Here is a 26,423-nt window from a genome sequence, read left to right on the forward strand (position 1 = left end):
TATGCTTTATGATTTTACCTCCATGGCTATCTGTGGCAATGAATTCCTAAGACTCACTACCATCTGGCTAAAGAAATTCCTCCTCATCTCTGTTCTAAATGAAAGTCCCTCTATTCTGAGGCTGTGCTTTCTGGTCCTAGACTGCCCCACCTTTCCACATCCACTCATTCTAGGCCTTTCAATATTTGATAGGTTTCAATGAGATCCCCCCCCACATTCTTCTAAACTCCAGTGAGTATAGACCCAGAGCCGTCCAACTACCTTAACCCTTTCATTCCTGAATCATCCTTGTAAACCTCTGGACACTCTCACAAATGCTGACACATCTTTTCTTAGATAAGGGGCCCAAATCTGCCGACAATGCTCCAAGTGTGGTCTGACCAGTGCCTTATAAAGCCTCAGCATTACATCCCTGCTTTCATATTTCAGTCCTCTCAAGATGAATGCTAACATTGCATTTGCTTTCCTCACCACCCACTCAACCTGTAAGTTAACCATTAGGAAATCCTGCACAGGGACTTCCAAAGCCCCTCGCACTTCTGATTTTTGAATTTTCACCCTTTTAGGAAAATATTTTATGCCTTTATTTCTTGTACCAACATGCATGGCCATACAGTTCCCTACACTGGATTCCATCTGCCATTTCTTTGCCTGTTGTCCGAATTTGTCCAAGTCCTTCTGCAGACGGCACCTTACTTCCCCAACACTGCCTGCCTCTCCACCGATCTTTGTATCATCCGCATAATTAGCCACAAAGCCATCAATTCTGTAATTGAAATATAACGTAAAAAAGAAGCCGTCCCAATGCCGACCCCTGTGGAGCACCACTAGTCACCAGCAGCCATCCAGAAAAAACTTCCTCTATTCCCACTCTTTGCCTCCTGCCAGTTTTCAATCCATTCTAGTAGTTTTGCTGTAATATTATGGGCTCTTGTTTAGCAGCCTCATGTGTGGCACTTTGTCAAAAGTTTTCTGAAAATCCAAGTAAACAACATCCACTGACTCTCCTTTGTCTATCCTGCTTGTTATTTCCTCAGGAAATTCCAATCAATTTGTTAGGCAAGATTTCCCCTGGAGGAAGCCATGCTGACCTTGGCCTATTTGTTCTTGAAAACCCTTGTTTGTTTACAAGAACAAACCCCTGTTATTTAACATGTTTCCTCAAATCATTCTGTCACGGCGACTTGTTGTATATAGTCCAGTTTCCTCATTATCTGAGGCTTCTTCCCAAATGCAATATCCTTACTTCTGTTGGTGAGCTGTTGGGTAAGGATGAATGTCTGTGGCACTGCTGCATTGTAGCACGCGGCATGGTTCTCGTGTCTCGTCCAGATCACAGAATGAACCAATACCGAGGTTGTCCCAGCCACTCGTTAAGATCCCAGTAAAAGCCACCCAATAAAACCCCACTTTGTGATGTTCATCTTGTTTTGCAAGACTTTTGCTCATCCACAGCATCTGTAATGATTCAGGGATGGGATGGGACGGGACGTGACGTGACCTTGGTTGCCAGTGTTAACAGTTTAAGTTTCTGTCCCTCTTTTTAATCTACTTACTTTTACCCAGATTACTGTGAGTCCCTACATCCTTGATATTTCTTTCAAGAGTTGGACTTTATGACATCATATTCAATATCTTATTGTTTTAAAACCATATCTAACATGCTTATTATTGATGAGTTGCTGCTCTGGACAGCTTTGCTTTTTGCTGATACAAATTTTGACCATTGAAGCCTTGCCATCTTTCACCCACGCATTGCAACCCTAAACTGTTTGAGTCCATTTATTGAATTCAGAAACTGCTTCTTATTATACCCCTGTATCTCCTTCAACAGAATCTCATTCATTTTCCTCTCTTTAAAGTTGCTGCCTTCACAGGTCTACCTGTTTCTCAGGGTTCTTTGGAATCCTTATGTACCCCTATAAACTGGATTTTCTTTTTGCTTCGTTGCTCTTGCTAAAATATGCAGCTTTTCACTTCCACATAGTTTTCAATGGCCATAGTTTGTCTATTTCTTCACTTTGTTAGTGAACTCCTATACTGACACTAACTTTGCATTTTGATGTCAATACCAGCCCCTTCACTGTAGCGTGTGATGGGATGAGGTGCAGTTTCATATTATATAACTCTTCTCAATTTGAAAAACAACCATATACTATACTGCTTTCTTTTCCTTTGGGAGTCATGTCCACATTTTCACTGTTGCTACCATCATTAAAATTTCATGCCACCTATTGTTAATCAAACATCATTTGAACACTCATACAGTGATCAAACATCATTTGAACACTCATACAGTGCTAACAATTACCCTCATAAATGCCTTCATTACAATATCAAAAAAAGCCAGAAAGTTAATCAAACATCTGTGTTTTTAATCTAAACATGCTCTCATTCATGAATTCATTCTTTTCTAAATGCCCTTTCCTTTAGTGCTGAATTGTTGATTCAGAATATTTTCCATTGGTCTGGCTTGCCGGTATTTATTGGGTTTAACTTTTAAATTCGGGGTACGAGGCAGTTATTGTCCTGTTCTCTGTAATTGGCCCCAGGAAAGATTTTGCCAGAGGCTCTTCAAGTTAGACTCTTCCTTCCCTTGAATTAAAATTTCAACTTCAAATTTCAAAGAATTCAAACTGAGAAGAAAAAATTCAAAGACCATAACATTAAAAAAAAGAGTAGATTTGGCTGCCAGCCCTTCAAGCATGTCTTGCCATTCACTGTAATCATGGCTGATCTGTCCCAGGCCTCAGCTCCTCCAGTTCCCCATGGCCCTCTTTCTCCTGATCTTTCAGACATTTAACTACTTCCTCTTTAAATCCCTCCTTTCATCTATTGTCTATAATCATCTCTGGTGGATAATTTTGGGGATTCTCCACTCTACACAAGCAAATTCTCACAAAGCCCATTTTTAAATGATCACCCATATAACCAAGTCAAGACTTTCCTGCTGGTGGTAAAATGTTGATATCTATGCTGTCATACCTCCTTGGTAACTTATTTGTTTCATTTTTCTAAATTCCTAGGAATACAGAGCCAAATTCATAACTTATATGATAGGACAGTACTCTCATCCCAGGATTTTGCCTGGTGAATTTCCTTTTGCACTGCCTGTAATATTATCATTATTTTTCATTAGAGACCCAAAGTTGTGCACAGTACTTACCTATTTTTAAACTCCAGCCCCCTTGCAGTAAACACATAATGCACGTTGTGAGGTCAAATATGAGGAAAGTAAACAATAGAAGGTAGATGGATCTAAGGGTGCAAATCCATAGATGTCAAAGTGGCATTACAACTGTATAGCATAGTAAAGAAGGTAGATGGCACTCTAGCCTTGATAGGTTGGGGCATTAATTATAAAAGCAGAGACGTCATAATGTAGTTGTATAAAAACTTTAGCTTGGTCACACTTGGACTATAACGTGGTGTTCTGGTCAGCTCATTACAGAAGGATGCGGAGGCTTTGTGGGGAAGTGCAGAAGAGGTTAATAAGGATATTGCCTGGATTAGAGAGTATTTAGCTAAAAGGAGAAGTTGGCCAAGCTTAGATTGTTTTCTCTGCAGCATCAAGGATGAGGGTACCTCATTAAAGTACATCAAATTATGAGAGGCATATATACAATTGATACTCTTTCAGAATCTATTTTTCCAGGACAGAAATGTCAAGCAAATGCATTTAAAGTGAAGGGGAGGAATCCATGCTAATATATTGCCTGTAATTTGATGTGCACTGATTCTGTTTAATAAATTCAGAATCAGGTTTATTTTCATTGACATATGCCATGAAATTTTCTGTTTGCAGCAGCAGTACAGTGCAATACATATGCTACAATATGTAAAGTAAAGAAGTACTACAAAAAGAGTGAAAATAACGAGGTAGTGTTCATGGATCATTCAGAGGAGAAGAAGTTGTGCCTAAATCATTGCGTGTATCTTCAGGCTTCTTTACCTCCTGCTTGATGGTAATAATGAGATGACGGTATGACCTGGGTTGTTGAAGTCCTTTAACAATGGATGTCACCTTTTTGAGGCTTCGCCTTTTGAAGATGTCCTCAAAGCTGGGGAGGCTTCCCTCCAAAAGGGAGCTGGCTGAGTTTACGACCTTAAACTTTAAACACCGCGAACCCAACGCAGTGCCTACGTGGATCCCTACGCCGTAGCCTGACGCACACCTCTCCCAAAATGTAACTACACATCGTGGCAACGCAGACTGCAACAACTGTGATTGGTCCGCTTGGTAGCATCGCATTTCCTCCTATGTTGCAGTAGCTTCCCATTGGGCGACTGAAGGGCAGGAAAGGAACTCTGGCTGCAATGCTTTCCATAAAGCTTTACAGACCTCCGAAATTATGGAGGACACATTTTGCTTTTACGAAAAAAGACGCTCGCTTTAAACTTGTTTACCCCGAGAAAGACTACCATGACCATGAAGCCTTGCACGGGCAGGTGTGTGCACATGCGTGACACGCGCGAATTGCAGAGTGACGCAGACACACCAATGCACAAGTATAAATGCTCACAACGGCATTGCCCACTTGCATAGGTTATGGTGCAAGCTTGATGCACAAGTATAAATCAGCCTTTAGACATCCTAGATATGGATCTAAATCTCACACGGTACTGTAGCAAATCTTCTCAAACTCTGAATGAAGCTAGTGTGCCTTCTTCATAATTGCAGCAATATCTTGGGCCTAGGATAGATCTTCAGAGATGTTGCCACTCAGGAACTTGAAACTGCTCCTTTTCCATTGCTGACCCCCCCCCCCCCACCCCCATGAGTACTTGTGGGGGTTCCCTTGGCTTCCCCCTTCCTGAAGTCCACTATTTTGCAACACCATAACCTGGTGACCTATCTCACTCCTGTACATCTCCTCTTCACCATCTGAGACTCTGCCAACATCACTGAATTTGTAGATGATGTTAGAACTGTGCCTGACCACATAATCAGGGGTGTAGAGCAAGTGGAGCAGGGGCTAAGCACATATCCTTGATGTGCACCTGTGTTGACTGTAAGTGAGGAGGAAATGTTATTTCTGATCTGCACTGTCTGTGGCCTCGCAATGAGTAAGTCAAGGATCCAGGTGCAGAGGGAGATACATCTGCCCAGGTTTTGAAGTTTATTGATAAGTACTGAGGGGATGATAGTGTTGAATGCTGAGCTGTAATCAATAAATAGTGGGCTAACATGCACCCAGTGGCCTCTTTTTTCAGTACACCTGCTCACTAAAGCAAATATCTAATCAGCTAATCATGTGGCAGCCACTTAATGCATAAAGGCACACAGAGATGATAAAGAGGATTCGGTTGTTGTTCAGACCAAACATCAGAATGGGGAAAACAGGTGATCTTTGACTGTGGAACTATTGTTGGTGCCAGATGGGGTGGTTTGAATATCTCAGAAACTTCTGAACTTCATAACAGTCTCTAGAGTTTACAGAGAATATTACGAGAGACAAGAAAACACCTTTTCTGTGGGTGAAAGGCCTTGTTAATGAGAAAGGTCAGAGGAGAATGGATAGGCTGGTTCAAGGTGACAGGAAGGCAACAGTAACTTGAATAACCGTGAATTCCTGTAGTCATTTCTAACAGCTTCTTCCCCCAGGCAGTAAGACTGCTAAACACTCTGCTACCACCCAGCACACATTATTTATGACATTGCCAATAGCAATAATACTGGTAAATATTTAACTAGATGTTGTATGTGCACTTTATGTCAGCTTGTACATCTACAGAATACATTTTTATCTGTTAATATTATTTTATGAGCTGTATGTGATATATGGACTGTGTTTTGCACCTTGGTCCCCAAAGAATGATGTTTTGTTTAGCTGTACTTATGAGTCAGGTTGAATGAAAATGAACTTATTAGGTACAGGTGGTACCTAAGTGGCCACTGAGTGTAGATGTTGCTGTTGTCCAGATGGCTGAAGGCCAGGTAGAGAGTCAGTGAATTTGCAACAGTTGTAGACCTATTGTGGCAGTGTAAACTTCTCTGGCAGTTTATTGGACGTCTTCTAAGAGCCCATATGCACCACATCATGGATACGGATAGGTAACTGATGAGAGCCCATCTGCACTACATCATGGATACAGATAGGTTAACTGAATGGGCAATGATCTGGTAATGGAGCAAAATGTGGGGAAAATGTGAAATTATCCATCTTTGCAAAAATAAAGAGAAACATATTACATAAAAGGTGAGAGCCTGCAGAATGCTGAAAACAGGAGAATCTAACAGACTGCTGTTGTATCCAACTGTTTAATTGTTACTTTCTTTGAAGTTTTTACACTTAATTATCTACTTTTATTTTAAGTAGCTCTTATATACATGTAGTAGTTTAATATATTTCTGAGTGGCCACAGTATCGATATGTAGGTGTTCAATGTATACCCTCGTGGTTATGTTGGTATAATTCTGGAAAGTTCTGGAAGCTTATTTGAATAAGGGCTATCTCATTGGTTGACTCTTATCTACGAATTTGAATAAAATTTTCCTTGTGGTGTATAAAAATAGCTGACTATGAGGCAGTGCCATCTTAGTCTCTTTGTCTTTTAGTTTTTGTTCTGCCTTCTGCAACTAGCTTCAGCTCCATTTTACTGTCTGTTTCAATCTTTCTTTTGTTCTATCTATGCTTAATAAATTAATAGTGAATTAACATGTTTTGTGCCCCTTTCCTGAATTCTGAAAGAACTTTGGATTAAAACATAAGAATTCAGCAATTGGTATGATCAGTGGTAAGATATTTTGCAGTTTAAGGACCTAGAACAATTGCAGACAAAGTAAATTTTTTAGCCTAAAAAAGGGTAAGAACTTCATCAGTTCCAATTTGTCTGAGAGAAAAACTTGTTCTGGATTAAGGGAAAAACTGCATTGTTACAGTATTTTTTTTGAAAAAACAGATCTGTAAAGAAGAAATGCAAGCCAGTAGAGCCACATGCAAACTAGTAGGGCACCGACTAAATATGCAAGCTGATAGAGCATCAAAAAATTTTAAAACGAACAAGCAGCAGAGCATGGATTAAGAAAAATGAAATGCATGCAAGCCAGTAGAGTGTGTGAGAAAACTTAAATACATACAAGCTGGTGGAGCACAGAGGAAACTTAAAATTTCAGTTACAATCAATTAATACTTCGAAATTGTGGTTAAAGTAATATAAAGTACAGACGAATTAAGATCGAATCAAAACAATGGCTAAAGTCTTCAAACCTACTAAGAGCTCTTAGCTGAATAAAACATCCCAGTTTGAGAAAATTAATGAAAAAGTCCAGATGATATTTACAAGCAATTTCAAGTTTATTGAAATTCAGAAAATGGCTGAGGGAAAGGAAAAACTCAAACTGGCTGCTAGTGATTTTGAGTTAAGACCACAGTCTTTTTGAGTTTGACTTTGATCAAATGTGGAAGCAAATTAAAAAGTTAATGTGGTAGGTAAAGACTTGTACTAATCAAAAGAAACTCGAAGTTTGTGATAAAATACAGAAACAACATGATAGAGACAGAAAAATGTCTAAAGGGCAAATGTCTGCAATTAACCGAACAAGTGAAAGGTAATTCAATCAAAGTGCATTGTGCGCAGCTCAGAAGCAAACAGAAACAATATGTAGAAACTGAACAGGGATCAAGTGGACATTTCTGCTGCTGATGCTTACAGTGATTCTGACAGTGACACTATGTCTGAAGTTGCACCCTGGGAAACACCCCCGATATTGAACAGACTCTGGAGAGAGCAAAACCATCCAAGCTCCAAAGAATTACAAGACATGGACACTACAGTGACCCCCAGTGACTCAAGTGAGGATGTTAGTAATGAAACAAGATTGACAGCTATGTTACAGAGGGGTAGCATCTCTGGTGTGGGAGCATGTCATGTCCTTTTCAAGGCGGTTAGTCCATCTTTGGTCCCCACCTGGCACTCAGCTCTCACCTGTGGCTCCCCGTAGCTGTTTGCATGTGACAGCGGCCACACCCCGGGCAACGGCTTCGACAAACCGGCTAAACCAGGTGAGGGTAGCCGACAGGTCTCAAACCCTTGGTGAGATAGGGAGTTGTCTATCCCAGCATGTGAAGACAGACTCCGGCGGATTGAGCAGATGAGACCAATAGAAGGTCCATCAGTCAAGAAGGCAGTCTCTGCAAACATCGTGGAACGTGTAGAGCAGGACAAGACACAGAAGACGTCCTGGTCATCCACTGCACCTAGTCCCATCTCCAACCATCGTGACTCTGGCTTGCCACTGGATCCAGATCAGAATTGGGAAGAGAGAGTCAGACTGATGCTGCGCAACTCTCCCTCACTTAAATCCAAATCATGCGCGAGTCTCGACACCATCATAATGGTGTCAAGATCCTCATCGATGTTGACAATGGATGAACACAGTTTAACACACAAATGCTGGAGGAACTTAGCAAGTCAGACAGCATCAATGAAAATGAATAAACAGTGGACATTTCAGGCCGAGGGGGAGGTAATAGGCAGGTGAGGAGAAGAGGTAAGAGGCCAAGTGGGGAATGGAAAAAGAGGGAAGGGGTGGGGTAAAAAAAAGAGAAAAATATTATCAGAAGGAGAAATCAATATCTATGCCATCAGATTGGAGGCTAACCAGATGGAATATGTTGTGTTACTCCTCTATGCTGAGTGGTCTCATGGTTGCAATAGAGGAGGCCATGGACCAACATGTTGGAACAGGAATGGGGAGAGGAATTAAAGTGGTTGACCACTGGCTTTGCAGTGTTACAGCTTGTTCCAATAAAGCCCAAGGGAATGAAGACATGCAGGACTGAAGGCGAAATCATTGCTAATCAATGCATTGACAAGCTAAACCCTCTGATGAGATCCATCAATTATTGCCCAACCACTCATCAATCTGCTGAAAGGCAGTGAATGCTCAGACAACCCTATAACTCTTAATGAAGAACAACTGCGAATGTTTCAAACTTTAAAGGTGACATTGTGTACTGTATCTGCATTAAAAATCCCTGATACAAGTAAATAGTTTACCCTATCTGTTAATGAGAAACACATGAGTCTCTGTGGGTGGAAGTAAGAAACAGGAAGAGGTCAATAACTCTACTGGGTGTTTTTTATAGACCACCCAGTAGTAACAGGGCCTTTGAGGAGCAGATAGGAAGACAGATTCTGGAAAGGTGTAATAATAACAGGGTTGTCGTGGTGGGAGATTTTACTTTCCCAAATATTGATTGGCATCTCCTCAGAAAAAAGGGTTTAGATGGGGTGGAGTTTGCTAGGTGTGTTCAGGTAGGTCTCCTGACACAATATGTAGATAAGCCTACAAGAGGAGAGACTGTACTTGATCTGATATTGATCCTGGACAGGTGTCAGGTCTCTCAGTGGGAGAGCATTTTGGAGATAGAGATCACAATTCTATCTCCTTTACCATAGCGTTGGAGAGGGATAGGAACAGACAAGTTAGGAAAGTGTTTAATTGGAGTAAGGGGAAATATGAAGATATCAGGCAGGAACTTGGAAGCATAAATTGGAAACAGATGTTCTCAGGGAAATGTACAGCAGAAATGTGGCAAATGTTCAGGGGATATTTGCATGGTGTTCTGCATAGGTACATTCCAATAAGACAGGGCAAGGATGGTAGGGTACAGGAACCGTGGTGCACAAAGGCTGTTGAAAATCTAGTCAAGAAGAAAAGAAGAGCTTACAAAAGCTTCAAAAAACTAGGTTATAATAGAAATCTAGAAGATTATAAGGCTAACAGGAAGGAGCTTAAGAATGAAATTAGGAGAGCAAGAAGGGGCCATGAGAAGGCCTTGGCAAGCAGGATTAAAGAAAACCCCAAGGCATTCTACAAGTATGTGAAGAGCAAGAGGATAAGATGTGAGATAATAGGACCAATCAAGTATGACAGTGGAAAAGTGTGTATGGAACCAGAGGAGATAGCGGAGGTACTTAATGAGTACTTTGCTTCAGTATTCACTACGGAAAAGTATCTTGGCAATTGTATGGATGACTTACAGCAGATTGAAAAGCTTGAGCATATAGACATTAAGAAAGAGGATGTGCTGGAGCTTTTGGAAAGCATCAAGTTGGATAGGTCTCCAGGACCAGATGAGATGTACCCCAGGCTAATGTGGGAGGCGAGGGAGGAGATTGCTGAGCATCTGGCAATGATCTTTGCAACATCAATGGGGACAGGGGAGGTTCTGGAGGATTGGAGGGTTGCGGATGTTGTTCCCATATTCAAGAAAGGGAGTAGAGATAGCCCAGGAAATTATACACCAATAAGTCTTACTTCAGTGGTTGGTAAGTTGATGGAGAAGATCCTAAGAGGCAGGATTTATGAACATTTGGAGAGGCATAATATGATTAGGAATAGTCAGTATGGCTTTGTCAAAGGCAGGTCATGCCTTACGAGCCTGATTGAATTTTTTGAGGATGTGACTAAACACGTTGATGAATGTAGAGCAGTAGATGTAGTGTGTATGGATTTCAGCAAGGCATTTGATAAGGTACCCCATGCAAGGCTTACTGAGAAAGTAAGGAGGCATAGGATCCAAGGGGACCTTGCTTTGTGGATCCAGAACTGGCTTGCCCACAGAAGGCAAAGAGTGGTTGTGGGTGGATCATATTCTGCATGGAGGTTGGTAACCAGTGGTGTACCTCAGGGATCTGTTCTGGGACCCCTGCTCTTTGTAATTTTTATAAATGACCTGGATGAGGAAGTGGAGGGATGAGTTAGTAAATTTACTGATGACACAAAGGTTGGGGTGTTGTGGATAGTGTGGACGGCTGTCAGAGGTTACAGCAGGACATCGATAGGATACAAAACTGGGCTGAGCAGTGGCAGATGGAGTTCAACCCAGATAAGTGTGAAGTGGTTTATTTTGGTAGGTCAAATATGATGGCAGAATATAGTATTAATGGTAAGACTCTTGGCAGTGTGGAGGATCAGAGGGATCTTGGGGTCCAAGTCCATTGGACACTCAATGTTGCTGCGCAGGTTGATACTGTGATTAAGAAGGCATTTGGTTCATTGGGCTTCATCAACCGTGGGATTGAGTTTAGGAGCTGAGAGGTAACGTTACAGCTATATAGGACCCTGGTCAGAGCCACTTGGAGTACTGTGCTCAGTTCTGGTCACCTCTCTACAGGAAGGTTGTGGAAACTATAGAAAGGGTGCAGAGGAGATTTACAAGGATATTGTCTGGATTGGGGTGCATGCCTTATGAGAATAGACTGAGGGAACTTGGCCTTTTCTCCTTGGAGAGGTGGAGGATGAGAGGTGACCTGATAGAGGTGTATAAGATGGTGAGGGGCATTGATTGTGTGAATAGTCAGAGGCTTTTTCCCAGGGCTGAAATAGCCATCACAAGAGGGCACAGTTTTAATGTGCTTTGAAGTAGGTACAGAGGAGATGTCAGGGTTAAGTTTTTTTTCGCAGAGAGTGGTGAGTGCATGGAATGGGCTGCCGGCGATGATGGTGGAGATGGATACGATAGAGTCTTTTAAGAGACTCCTGAATGGCTACATAGAGCTTAGAAAAATAGAGGGCTATGGGTAAAGCCTAGGTAGTTCTAAGGTAGGGTCATGTTCGGCACAGCTTTGTGGGCTGAAGGGCCTGTATTGTGCTGTAGGTTTTCTATGCTTCTAGCCATGATATAATCCTATGAATACTTTGAAGAATATATACCCTATTATATTTCAAAACTTAGATTTTGATTATTTTATATTTAATGTAAATACCATAAGTTTTTCGGCCTCTGAAGTCCAGGATGGAATTATTCTAAATGTGTTCTTTAGATTCAAAGGGGTAATTGCTGGATCTGACTGGTGAATTGTTATTTTCTTTGCAGTTTAACAATTATCTGTTTTGTATTTTAAGTAATTCTTACGTTAGTTATGTTAGTAGTATATGCAGTTATTCAATGTATCCTCTGGTGGTTACATTGGTATAATTCTGGAAAGTTCTAAAGGTTCTCTTGGTATTGCATTATTTGAATAAGGGTTATCTTATTGGTTGACTGTTATCTGTGATTGAATGGAATGTTCCTTATCAATGAAAAATAAAGGCAGTGCCATCTTAGTCTCCTTGTCTTTTACTCTTAGTTCTGCCTTCTGCTACTAGTTCCTGCTCCCTTTTACTGTCCATTCTAATTTTGCATTTGTTCTATAAACCCTTAATAAAATGATCATGAAGCAACAAGTTTTGTGCCTCCTTCCGAACTTCTGAAAGAACCATGGGTTAAAACATCAGGATCCTACAGTACATAATACTGCAAGTCATAAGGGAAGCTAACAAGATTACTGATTATTGAGAGGGACATTAAATACAAAATTGGAGAGGTTATACTTCAGTTATGTAGAACTTTGAGTCTATATCTGTGCAGTACTGATCTCATTTAATTTTCTTAAAGGCAAATATTGATAAGCAACAGTGCGAAAGTTTACTACAAGTAGATGCAAATGCGGAATTGATGTGATCTTTAATAAATAGATTCTGGCATGGTTCCAGAGGACTGGAAGATTGCAAATGTCACTCTGCTATTTAAGAAGGGGGCAAGGAAGCAAAAAGGAAATTATAGACCTGTTAGCTTGACATCGGTGGTTGGAAAGTTGTTGGAGTTGATTGTCAAGGATGAGATTACAGAGTACCTGGAGGCATATGACAAGATAGGCAGAACTCAGCATGGATTCCTTAAAGGAAAATCCTGCCTGACAAACCTATTACAATTTTTTGAGGAAATTACCAGTAGGCTAGACAAGGGAGATGTAGTGGATGTTGTACATTTGGATTTTCAGAAGGCCTTTGACAAGGTGCCACACATGAGGCTACTTAACAAGATAAGAGCCCATGGAATTACGGGAAAGTTACATACGTGGATAGAGCGTTGGTTGATTGGCAGGAAACAGAGAGTGTGAATAAAGGGATCCTATTCTGGTTGGCTGCCGATTACCAGTGGTGTTCCACAGGGGTCCGTGTTGGGGCCGCTTCTTTTTACATTGTACATCAATGATTTGGATTATGGAATAGATGGCTTTGTGGTTAAGTTTGCTGACGATACGAAGATAGGTGGAGGGGCCAGTAGTGCTGAGGAAACAGAGAGTCTGCAGAGAGACTTGGATAGATTGGAAGAATGGGCAAAGAAGTGGCAAATGAAATACAATGTTGGAAAGTGTATGGTTATGCACTTTGGCAGAAGAAATAAACGGGCAGACTATTATTTAAATGGGGAACTAATTCAAAGTTCTGAGATGCAACGGGACTTGGGAGTCCTCGTACAGGATACACTTAAGGTTAACCTCCAGGTTGAGTCGGTGGTGAAGAAGGCGAATGCAATGTTGGCATTCATTTCTAGAGGAATAGAGTATAGGAGCAGGGATGTGATGTTGAGGCTCTATAAGGCACTGGTGAGACCTCACTTGGAGTACTGTGTGCAGTTTTGGTCTCCTTATTTAAGAAAACAACTTGCCTCATATACAGTTCAAATAGATAAATTCATTACAACAGTGCATTGAGGTAGTACAGAATAAAACAGTAACAGAATGCAGAATAAAGTGCCACAGTTACAGAGAAAGTACAGTGCAGATAGTCATTAAGGTGCAAGATCATAATGAAGTAGATTGTGAGGTCAAGACACCATTTTATCAGGGACTATTCAACAGTCTTATAACAGGACGATAGAAGCTGTCCTTGTACATACACTCAGGCTTTTGTTTCTTCTGCCTGATGGAAGAGGGGAAAGGAAAGGATGTCCAGGGTGGGTGGGGTCTTTGATTATGCTGGCTGCTTTACTAAAACAGAAGTTCTGTAAAACAACGCTTTCCACCTCTCATTGCTTTCTGTCTTTATGGCAGGGTTCTGTGAGAGAATTTGTGAAGATCCATGTATCGAAGAGTTTAAATCATACTTGGTCAAGCATGACCTTGTTTTTAACCAACTCCTCTGGCTGTCCTTACGCAACATGCACTCAGTGGCCACTTTGTTTGGTACACCTGTCCACCTGCTTGTTAATGTAAATATCTAATCAGCCAATCATGTGGTGGCAACTCAATGCATTAAAAGATGCAGACGTGGTCAGTTGTCGTTCATCAGCATGGGGAAGAAATATGATCTAAGTGACTTTGACTGAAATGATTGTTGATGCCAGAAAGGGTGGTTTGAGCTGTCAGAAATCGCTGATTTCCTGGGATTTTCACGCACAACAGTCTAGAGTTTACGGAGAACGGTACAAAAAAAACCTGGTACAATGTAGGTAATCTGGTTGTTCAGTCTCTGCTTTCGCAGCTGCCACATGTTCTCCAGCACAACAGAGCATGCTCTTGTGTACTACATCTCCCTCTTGAACGAATTTCCTCCAGGTGTATTGAGTGCAATGTCTTCCTAGTTTTTAGATGTAATATTGAATTTCTTCAGGCTGACTTTGATGTTACCTTTGAAATGTTTCCTTTGCCCACCGAGGGCCTGCTGATCTTTCTTCAACCGGGAGTAAAGGATCTGTTTGGGAATACGAGAGTTTGGCATCCAGATGACATGACCTATCAATCGGAATTGGTATTGCTTTATTGTAGTGGAGATGCTGTTCATGTTGGCCTCCTCCAGTGTGCTGGAGTTTGTTTATGTGTTTGTCCTTCCAGCTGATGCTCAATCTTTCATAAGGATCTTTGGTGGTATTGTTCCAGGGCTCTCAGGTACCGACTGTAGATGCTCCATCATTCAGCTCCTCATTGTAATGTAGGAAAGACAATTTAAATGTAAGCTTACAAACAATTAACATGATAGTTTCTGTTAATATTTGTACTCTTTATATGGTCCTGATTAACAATCACTCTCTGATTATGAGCAATATTGAATATGAGAACCCGATGCACAAACTTCAAAACCTCCTTCATTAAGATTCAATATGAATGGGAGAAAGTCAAGATCACCTAAAAGTTTTTGTATCACATGCAGAAAGAAAGAATGCTGTGGCTGTCACCTCTCCATCCAAAAAGCCCTTAACTACTTAAAGGGGCAGTTCTGTCTTTTTGCATTTTGTCACTGGTCAGATCTTCGGGTGCTCCAGTTATTTTTACAATTAAGCATTGCCAGAGATTATAAACAGAAGAAATTCTGCAGATGCTGAAAATCTAAAGTACTCTACAAAAATGCTGGAGGAACACAACATGTCAGGCATCATCTATGGAAATGAACAAACAGTTGATGTTTTGGGCCGAGATCCATTTTCAGGACTGGAAAAGATGGGGGAAGATGCCAAAATAAAAAGGTGGGCGGTGGGGGAGGGAGGGAAGAAGGATAGCAGAAGGTGATAGGTGAAGGCAGCTGGGTGGGAAAGGTAGGGGGCTGGAGGGGAGGGAGGGAAGGAGGATAGCAGAAGGTGATAGGTGAAGGCAGCTGGGTGGGAAAGGTAGGGGGCTGGAGCTAAAGTAATCTAATAGGAGAAAGGGAAGGTGGAGAGGTGAGAATAGGTAAGAAGCCAGAGTTGGTAATAGAAGAGAAGGGGAGGGGGAGGAGATTGTTTTTCCCAGAAAGAGAAATCAATATTCATGCCCACTCTTGGTTGGGTGCTCCCCAAGACAGAATATAAGGTGTTGCGCCTCCACCCTGAAGGTAGCCTCATCATGCTAATGTCGGAAGAAACAAAAGTTTTGTTTGGGCCTGGTCTTCAAGGGCTTTTATCCTTAATCTCACAGAACTTCCACAAGCACTACTCAAGCAGTGGTATATCTCTGAATCGGTGATTGCCTTTGAGGAAAGAATGCTGCCAAGGAATGGAAAGTGGTCTAGATTTTCAAGGGCCATATCATCAACTTTTATGGAGAGCTGGATGAATGGCAATTCGGTGGTGGCGAATGTAATCCTGACATAGACTTCCAAGCTCTCTGACATATATTTTCAAGACATAGCTGACCCAAAAAGTACTTACCGATATTGAGGTTATTGCATGATGGCATGTTCTCAGCAACAGCGTTATTGAATCAGAACCCTTCACAAGACTGCATCATTGTGCCCACCCTATTTGCCATCTTTATTACTCCCATCCCTCGCCTCTTTGGCCAAGACCTGCCACAGGGAATCCCAATCATACATAGAATGCACAGCAATCGGCGGGAGGAGAAGAGAAGCAGCGTGCTGCGCGTGCGCAGCCCTCCGATGAAAAATACCTGTTAAATAGGGGCTGTGGACAATTCTGATTTGATGAAGATGGACGTGAAAGCACAGAGGAACACCTGGAAAAATTTCTGAAACGCTCGTCTGCTGCTGTCGTTACTGCGCGGTCGGGAATCTTTCGAAGGGTAGGCCTCAAAATCCCCGGCCTTGCCTACTGTTGGCGACCGAGAAGGAGGTCGAATCCTTCAGGTAGTGATGGCGCTCAGTACTTGGTGTCGGAGAGCTGATCAGAGCTCGAAGTTTTCGGATGACTCGGAGTCGGACCGTGGTCGGGTATGGCAGGGAGAGTTTTTCTTCCTTCTCTCCGTCTGCGTGAGATGTGGGACATTTGAGAAACTTTGAACTTTTACTGTGCTCATGGACTTCTTCATCAAGTTGTGGTATTGTTGTAATTATATGTTATAATTATGTGGTTTTGTTAGTTTTTTTCATTCTTGGTCTGTCCTGTGTTTTGTGATATCACACCGGAGGAAATATTGTATCATTTCTTAATGCATGCATTACTAAATGACAATAAAAGAGGACTGCATGTCTTCATAATCTAACCTAATCTAATCATTTCAACCTCAAGCAGTTCAAGGCCAAGAACAAGGTCAGCACCACCACTATCATGGAGCTTTAGTATGTAGTTGACAATGCCATCACAGCACGCTCTGAAGAATACCTTCAAAGTATCCTGATGGCCTTTGCCAAGACATAAAAGGCCCAGGGTCACGTATATGTCACCATTTACAGAACAAAGCTTACAATAGAATCACAAAGATTGACAAAGAGCAAAAGAGGACGAGCTGCAAATACAAAAAAAAAGTAAATAAGTAATAATAGGAAATTAAGTCCATAGGCTGTGGAATCATTTCAGAGTTGAGGTGAGCGATACTATCTGTGCTGCTTCAGAAGCCTGATGATTAAATGGTAATAACCATTCTTGAATCTGGTGGTGTGGGACCCAAGTCTCCTGTATCTCCTTCCTGGTGGCATCAGCGAGAAGAGAACATGGTCTGGATGGTGGGGGTCCTTGAGGATGGCTGCTGCTTTCTTGTGGCAATGCTCCTTCTAGGTGTGCTCAGTGTTGGGGAGGGCTTTAATAGGGATGTGAGCAAGCTAGTGATTACTTCCCTGCACGTGAATGTACACAGTATGTTGAGCAACCAGTTGCTGAACAGTGTACATCAGATGTGGATTGACTCAGTATCATCTGCCAGAGGAGTGTTCAGAAGTAGGGAGTGGTCCCAAAGCCTTTTGTACAACTGAGGACAGGAAAAATGTTACTGTATTATCCAGCTATATCATTCACTTCTTCTGCTAGTGAAGGCAATTCCTGCACTTGCTAGTTAATCACTTGCTTGCCTTGGTGCTTTTCTAGATGCGTTACACCAAAAAGGTGGCTGTCTGGCCGGTGGGATTGGCTGGGGGTCGTCGGTATGAGCGGCCACTTGTGGAACAAGGCCATGTGGTGGGCTGGTATACAGGCTGGAGACCAGACAGACCCTTCGCCATCGATATGGCAGGTAGGCAAACACCAGCTCCATTACATTTAAAAATGTTCAGTGAATCATTCTGGTTTGAAGCTCATACCTATTTTCTGCATTCACTAGTATCAGAGAAATGGTTTTGGTTAACTTTTGCCCTGGCACTCTGGCTTAAATAACATACCTTTGCTCATTGCGGCCAAAAAGTTCTATTTTAACTTCATCAGACCACAATGCATCAAGCTTGTTTAGATGTTCCTTTGAACCTTTTGAATGGAACTTTTTGGATGCAATGAGCAAAGGTATGTTTGGAGAAAAAAGGGTGCAGAATTTCATGAAAAGAACCCCTCTCCAACTGTTAAGCACGGGGGTGGATCGATTATGCTTTGGGCTTGTGTTGCAACCAGTGGCACAGGGAACATTTCACTGATAGAGGGAAGAATGAATTCAACTAAATACCAGCAAATTCTGGAAGCAAACATCACACCGTCTGTAAAAAAGCCGAAGATGAAAAGAGGACGGCTTCTACAACAGGATAATGATCCTAAACACACCTCAAAATCCACAATGGACTACCTCAAGAGGCGCAAGCTGAAGGTTTTGCCATGGCCCTCACAGTCCCCCGACCTAAACATCATCGAGAATCTGTGGATAGACCTCAAAAGAGCAGTGCAAGCAAGACGGCCCAAGAATCTCACAGAACTAGAAGCCTTTTGCAAGTACTGATCATGCAGAGTGCCAAAATTTTTGCTTCAGGCCCTTTTCCTTTTTTGTTATTTTGAAACTGTAAAAGATGGAAATAAAAGAAGTTTTCTTGCTTAAAATATTAAAGAAATGTGTCATCTTTAACATTATGCCTTTTGGAAATCAGTTCATCTTTTACTCGCCTAGTTATTCACAGTAACAGTAATTTTGGCCAGGGGTGCCCAAACTTCTGCATGCCACTGTACATGGGTGACACATGCCAATTTCCCATGGGGTCCCCACCACACAGTTGGTTCCCCAACACATTTGTGCATGCTTCTCATACTCATTCCCCTAATCCTTACACATGCACTCTCTATTGCTCTGCAGGACACCGGTAGAATATTGGTAATTCCAACACAAGTTACTGGCATCATTTTTGCAATCAATAGGTTTCAATGGGTACACTTAATGTCAGAGAAATGTATACAAAATACATTCTGAAATACATTTTCATAAACATCCACGAAAACAGAGTGCCCCAAAGAATGAATGACAGCTAAATGTTAGAACCCCAGCTTCCCCCTCCCATGCATAAGCAGCAGCAAAGCAATGACCCCCCCCCAAAAAAAAGCAACGGCACCCCCACCAAGCAGTCTAGTGTGCAGCAAAGCATCAATAAAGACACAAACTTGCAGTACCCCAAAGACTACCAGGTATTCAACACACCACAGGCTCTCTACCTGCCTAATAAGGAAAAAAGAGGTATCTCCATTTCACAGCGAAAGGGGAGACATAACAAAACAACTCGCTGATTTATGGTGTTAAAAATCTGTTGCGTCGCTTCTTCCAAGCTCTGTGCCCAAAGAACTCAGGTCTCTGGGCACACAGCCAGCTTGCTGCTTTCGATCTTCCATCTCCCACAAAACACCAGTTTTCTGCAGTGGCACCGGCCTCATGTCTGCCCACCTCCAGAGTCACAAAATCCTGGAACCCTGAAGGCGCTAGTCTTCTAGACCGTGTCATTGGTATATCAAATACCAGCCAGTCATGAGACCCTGAGAGCGGGTCCCATTCCCACAAAAAACTGAAGTCAGCATGTAACTCTAGATCAGGGTCTTCAAAAGAACCCTGAAAAGAGAAAAATAGAGATATTAAAGATAGAAATTGAGCTATTTCCGAAGATACAAGCAAAGGAGTTTCCGTTAAGTGCCTTCGTCCTCCTAAGCTCAAAATTGATTGCAGTCCATTTTCTATTCATTCAAAACCTCACAAAATTAAAAAATGTTGAAAATACTATATTAAAACATAGAACATAGAATAGTACAGCACAGTACAGGCCCTTCAGCCCACAATGTTGTGCTGACCCTCAAACCCTGCCTCCTATATAACCGCCCATCTTAAATTCCTCCATATACCTGTCTAGTAGTCTCTTAAACTTCACTAGTGTATCTGCCTCCACCACTGACTCAGGCAGTGCATTCCACGCACCAACCACTCTCTGAGTAAAAAACCTTCCTCTAATATCCCCCTTGAACCTCCCACCCCTTACCTTAAAGCCATGTCCTCTTGAAATTGAGCAGTGGTGCCCTGGGGAAGAGCCGCTGGCTATCCACTCCATCTATTCCTCTTATTATCTTGTACACCTCTATCATGTCTCCTCTCATCCTCCTTCTCTCCAAAGAGTAAAGCCCTAGCTCCCTTAATCTCTGATCATAATGCATACTCTCTAAACCAGGCAGCATCCTGGTAAATCTCCTCTGTACCCTTTCCAATGCTTCCACATCCTTCCTATAGTGAGGTGACCAGAACTGGACACAGTACTCCAAGTGTGGCCTAACCAGAGTTTTTATAGAGCTGCATCATTACATCGCAACTCTTAAACTCTATCCCTCGACTTATGAAAGCTAACACTCCATAAGCTTTCTTAACTACCCTATCTACCTGTGAGGCAACTTTCAGGGATCTGTGGACATGTACCCCCAGATCCCTCTGCTCTTCCACACTACCAAGTATCCTGCCATTTACTTCGTACTCTGCCTTAGAGTTTGTCCTTCCAAAGTGTACCACCTCACACTTCTCCAGGTTGAACTCCATCTGCCACTTCCCAGCCCACTTCTGCATCCTATCAATGTCTCTCTGCAATCTTCAACAATCCTCTACACTATCTACAACACCACCAACCTTTGTGTCATCTGCAAACTTGCCAACCCACCCTTCTACCCCCACATCCAGGTCGTTAATAAAAATCACGAGAAGTAGAGGTTCCAGAACAGATCCTTGTGGGACACCACTAGTCACAACCCTCCAATTTAAATGTACTCCCTCCACCATGACCCTCTGCCTTCTGCAGGCAAGCCAATTCTGAATCCACCTGGCCAAACTTCCCTGGATTCCATGCCTTCTGACTTTCTGAATAGCCCTACCGTGTGGAACCCTGTCAAATGCCTTACTAAAATCCATGTAGATCACATCCACTGCGCTACCCTCATCTATATGCCTGGTCACCTCCTCAAAGAACTCTATCAGGCTTGTTAGACACGATCTGCCCTTCACAAAGCCATGCTGACTGTCCCTGATCAGACCATGATTCTTTAAATGCCCATAGATCCTATCTCTAAGAATCTTTTCCAACAGCTTTCCCACCACAGACGTATGGCTCACTGGTCTATAATTACCCGGACTATCCCTACTACCTTTTTTGAACAGGGGGACAACATTCGCCTCCCTCCAATCCTCCAGTACCATTCCCATAGACAACGAGGACATAAAGATCCTAGCCAGAGGCTCAGCAATCTCTTCCCTTGCCCCGTGGAGCAGCCTGGGGAATATTCCATTAGGCCCCAGGGACTTACTCGTCCTAATGTACAAACGTATTTTAACAACGCCAACACCTCCTCTCTCTTAATATGAACATGCTCCAGAACATCAACCTCACTCATATTGTCCAATATTGTCATATTGTCACATTGCTGTCTTGTTTTAACACACTGAACAGAGGAAATCGTAATGATAAAAGTTCTTTCTTTCTTTACATTTTAATACCATTATTTTACAATATTGTTATTTCAACTTTTGCTTTGAGTCAAACATAAATTTCTCAGCAGTTACAAGGAATCCTTATGAGATTGAAAACTCTTGTGCAGAAGTTGGACTCAGAAAGCATTGACGGGGATGGAATTTGATGAACTGAATCTCCCAAGGTTATATTTCAGATAATTGAATCATCAATAACATGCATTGTACTGACATACCAAAATAAATAATGTCACTTCAAAAATCAGATGATCAAATTATACAAGGGTGTAAATCTCAAATCACCAGATTAAGTTTTCATTTATTTTCAGTTCTCTAACCCTCTCATCAATAATAATCCTTACTTGAGAAGGCAGAGACTCCCAAATAATTGCAGCATGCATGGTTACAACAGCAGTAGCTTTTCCAAACACAAAGACCGACCTTCAGGGATGATTTTCTTTTGGGATGCAAGCAGTACATCTTCAGCAACCACTGGACTTTAGATTTCCAGGCAAACATGATTGTTTTCTATGACTGTTTTATCCCCATTGAAAACTGATAAAACTGCAAATGATGGTGGTAAGTTTTGCACAAGGGCACAATGTAAAACGCGTGTGACATTACACCTGCCACACTGACTTGCCACCTGAAATTCATTTGTATAGTCATTAACATAAAATCTTTTGTGTTTAACTCTGTTTATAAAGTGCATGAAATTTTAAAAAGTGGGTAGCAAAGCAAAGTGTATTTTTGAGAAAAGAATAGATTTATCATGAGAAAAACTTTTTTTTAATGCAAGCACCTCACTTACACAATTTAAAATGAACTAGTAAAATTGCTTAAAACTAATGGAACTGTTATGGTTCAGAACGATGCATAAATTCTTAAATAAGTTAATTAAAGGCATCCGTTAGTCTTGCGAGACCATAGATCTGCGCCTGGAAAGTCCTCACTCTCCAGGGCACAGGCCTGGGCAAGGTTGTATGGAAGACCAGCAGTTGCCCATGCTGCAAGTCTCCCCTCTCCACGACATGAATGTTGTCCAAGGGAAGGGCATTAGGACCCATACAGCTTGGCACCAGTGTTGTCGCAGAGCAATGTGTGATTAAGTGCCTTGCTCAAGGACGCAACATGTTCCCTTGGCTGGGGCTCGAACTCACGACCTTCAGGTCGCTAGTCCAATGCCTTAACCACTTGGCCACATGCCCACTCTTAAATAAGTAAATAATTATTATATGATCAATCATTTAAAACTCAAAGCCTACTAATAGCTGTGGATTTAATAAAAAAAAAAGGTAAACTTTTGTAGAGCCCTTTCAATCTAGTGCAGGCTTCATTTATTTGCAGCTTACTGTGGATACGGACTGAATGGATCATGCTCTGTCATATACTTATTGAGATACAGGACGGCCCTTTGAGCCACGCCTCCCAGCAATCCCCTGATTTTATCCTAGCCTAATCACAGTACAATTTACAATGACCAATTAACCTACCAACCAGCAAGTCTTTGGACCGTGGGAGCACCCAAAGGAAACTCACTGGGTCATGGGGAAAATGTACAATTTCTTACAGATGGCGGAGGAAATTGAACCCACGTAGAAAAGAACCCAACTTACTTTAGTTAGCATTCTCCATCTTTAGAATTGGCATGATCAACTGTGCACACGAAAACAAGTAGGTCTACTTGCCTTTTACATTAGCATGGGCAAGAGATCACTCAAAACCACTTTGGCTGACCACTCCAGTGCAAATGGTAAATGGTACATAAAAAGCAGAAAGCTACCATACAAGCACATTATGGAAGGATTTCTCCAAGCAACCCCATTTGTTTTTAAATACAAAAGCAAGTTCTTGTTTTGTTTTCATATAGGATTTGCTGTGAATTTGAAAGTTATTTTATCAAATCCTAAAGCCGTCTTCAGACGAGGTGGATCACAGCCTGGCATGCAGGAATCAGACTTTCTGAAACAAATCACAACTGTCCAAGAACTTGAGCCAAAAGCTGCTAACTGCACTAAGGTATGACTACATGTATTAACTGATCTATAACACCAGCTGCTGCTAGTTTGGTTTTTACTGATTGCTGTTATGTCACTATTGAACCAAGATCGGAAAGGATCTGTGTGAGCACTAAGAATTGCAACATCTTCAGCAAAATGACCAATTGGACCTCAGATAAAAGTTGAAGCTCGTTCCTGTCTTGGACCTGAAAAATTCACTTTGTTTCTCTTTCCACAGATGTGGCCTGACTTGCTGAGTGCATCTAGCATTTTCAGCTTTTATTTAGTCATAGTAGTAGTCATACTTTATTGATCCCGGGGGAAATTGGTTTTCGTTACAGTTGCACCATAAATAATAAATAGTAATAAAACCATACATAGTTAAATAGTAATATGTAAGTTATGCCAGTAAATTATGAAATAAGTCCAGGACCAGCCTATTGGCTCAAGGTGTCTGACCCTCCAAGGGAGGAGTTGTAAAGTTTGATGGCCATAGGCAGGAATGACTTCCTATGATGCTCTGTGTTGCATCTTGGTGGGATGAGTCTCTGGCTGAATGTACTCCTGTGCCCATCCAGTACATTATGTAGTGGATGGGAGACATTGTCCAAGATAGCATGCAACTTAGACAGCATCCTCTTTTCAGACACCACCATGAGAGAGTCCAGTTCCATCCCCACAACATCACTGGCCTTACGAATGAGTTTCTTGATTCTGTTGGTGTCTGCTACCCTCAGCCTGCTGCCCCAGCACACAACAGCAAACATGATAGCACTGGCCACCACAGACTCGTAGAACATCCTCAGCATCGTCCGGCAGATGTTAAAGGACCTCAGTCTCCTCAGGAAGTAGAGATGGCTCTGACCCTTCTTGTAGACAGCCTCAGTGTTCTTTGACCAGTCCAGGTTATTGTCAATTCGTATCCCCAGGTATTTGTAATCCTCCATGTCTGTGTATATTTTTTAAGATTTTGCTCTGTTGTACTTTCTCATGACTTCGGGGATAGACTTGGCCAGTATTTTTAAGTTCTATAAGCAAATATGAAGTAACAGCATACACTGTACTTTTCTGCTTTGACAGGTCAGGTCAATTCTGTGCAATTGGCATAACATGATTCCTTTGCACAAACAATTTTTATTTGCTGCTGATCTGACTTGCAATGATAAAGGAGACAGAATCTATAGCTGATTCAAAGGGAAAATAGCTTCCTTTGAACTGAGGCAAATAACATGCAGGGAATGACATGCAAAACTGAAAATGCTGGAGCAATTCAGCTGGTGAGGTAGCATCTGCAGAAGGAAATAAACAGTTGACATTTCAGACCAAAACCCTTCATTGGGATTGGAAGAGGTCACAAGCCAGAATAAAAGGGGGTAGGTGGGAGGGAACATAAGCTGTCAGATAATGGGTGAGGCAAGGTAAGAGAGGGAAGGGGAGAGAGGTGAAGGGTGTATGTAAGGAAATGATCTGAGAAGCTGGGAGGTGATGGGTGGAAGAGACAAAGGTGAAGAAGGAATCTGATAGGAGAGTGGGGCAGACCATAGATTAATGGGAACAAAGAATGAAACAAACTACATTGGGGAAAATACTGTAATCCAAGTACTAACCAATGATTTGGAAATAATAAACCATTTGGTAAAAAATTAAAGCATGATGTTAATTTGATAAGTACCAATTCTTCTCAGATCTGGATAAATCAAATCACAAGAAATTCACTACATGTTTAGCTGATTATTTGCCTTTTAAATCTTTTTACAATGAAGGGATGGTCAATGAATCTGATTAATAGTTTGTTTAAAATTTTGGTTAAACTTTTGATAGTTTTTTTTCCCCATTTGCTTCATTGACTAATGGATATATAACAAATCTAGATCATTAAAATTCAGATGACAGGAAGGGGTGGGTTAGAGAACATACACTGAGGTTAATGTGTTGATGTAGTTTACATGGATATCTGTAAAGCAAGCTAAATAGTTTGGATATGAATGTAGGAGGTATGGTGTTTTGTGGATGACAAAGATTGGTGCTGGTGTTGGTAATGAGGAAGATAGTGTGTGTTATTGATGAGATGAAAAATGAGTGCAGCAAGGGTCAAATAGATGGTTGGGTTCTAGGGAGTATTGAGGAACAGGTAGAACTTTGTATACAAAATCCACAGTACTCTAAAGGCGGCAGCTTGGAAAGCATATGGATGCTGACATACTGTGTGTAGTTCTGTTTGCCAAGCCATAATTAGATTGGAGGGGATGCAAAGGAGTTTACCAGAATTTTTAGCTGCCATAGAAGACATTAGAAGAAAATCAGGTTGAAGGTTGGGGGGGGGGGGTTGTTTAACAGAGGACACATTTTAGACAAAATTTGACAGCTGCTTACAACGTTATGAAAGCCATAGATAAGATTGATAGTGAGCAACTTTCAGATTTGTGAGTAGTAAGATAATTACATAGGTTCTGAAGAAAAGAAATTTCCAAAGGGAGGGTAGCTGCAACCTGAAACAGTAAAGTGATGGTGATAGATATTCTCATGTCTCAAGATGTTTCTGGATGAGAACTTGAAATGCATAACAACCTATAGACCAATTGCTGGTAAATATAGATACTCGCTGGCAAACATGCAGTCTCTGGTGAATCAGATCGATGATCTCAGAGCTAGGGTGCTGGAGCAGAGATATTAGGACCGCATGTGTCCTTCGTTTCACGGAATCCTGGTTAACCCCTTCCGTACCAGATGCAGCGATTCTGATCGACGGGTTTACTATACACTGTCAGGATAGACCAACTGAGTCTCCCAAAAGTAGAGGTGGAGGAGTATGCCTCATGATCAACTCTTCTCGGTGCACAAATATACCAGTGCTGTCCCAACTCTGCTCGCCAGACCTGGAATATCTAGCAGTTAAGTGCCGTCCTTTTTACCTACTGCGGGAGATCTCGTGGATCATTTTGGTAAGTATACATTCCATCTCAGCAAATGCCAATCAGGTTTTAGATGATCTGAGCAATGGGATCAACATGGAAACGTTGATCATGTGGATAGTTAAGGCTTTTTCCCAGGGCTGAAATGGCTAGCACGAGACAGCATAGTTTTGAGGTGCTTGGAAGTAGGTGCAGA

General features: G+C 41.7%; 1 protein-coding gene across 1 annotated transcript in view; it reads left to right on the forward strand.

Annotated features, from left to right (window-relative positions):
* Positions 1 to 26,423, forward strand: part of b3gat2 (beta-1,3-glucuronyltransferase 2 (glucuronosyltransferase S)) — a 52,953-nt gene that overhangs the window by 22,859 nt on the left and 3,671 nt on the right. The window contains exons 2-3 of the mRNA XM_072278054.1: positions 17,508 to 17,652; positions 23,186 to 23,334. Coding sequence (XP_072134155.1) covers positions 17,508 to 17,652; positions 23,186 to 23,334 — 294 coding nt within the window. The remainder of the gene's footprint in view (positions 1 to 17,507; positions 17,653 to 23,185; positions 23,335 to 26,423) is intronic.

The sequence above is a fragment of the Mobula birostris genome, chromosome 2, assembly GCF_030028105.1.
Source record: "Mobula birostris isolate sMobBir1 chromosome 2, sMobBir1.hap1, whole genome shotgun sequence".
Taxonomy (NCBI): Eukaryota; Metazoa; Chordata; class Chondrichthyes; order Myliobatiformes; family Myliobatidae; genus Mobula; species Mobula birostris.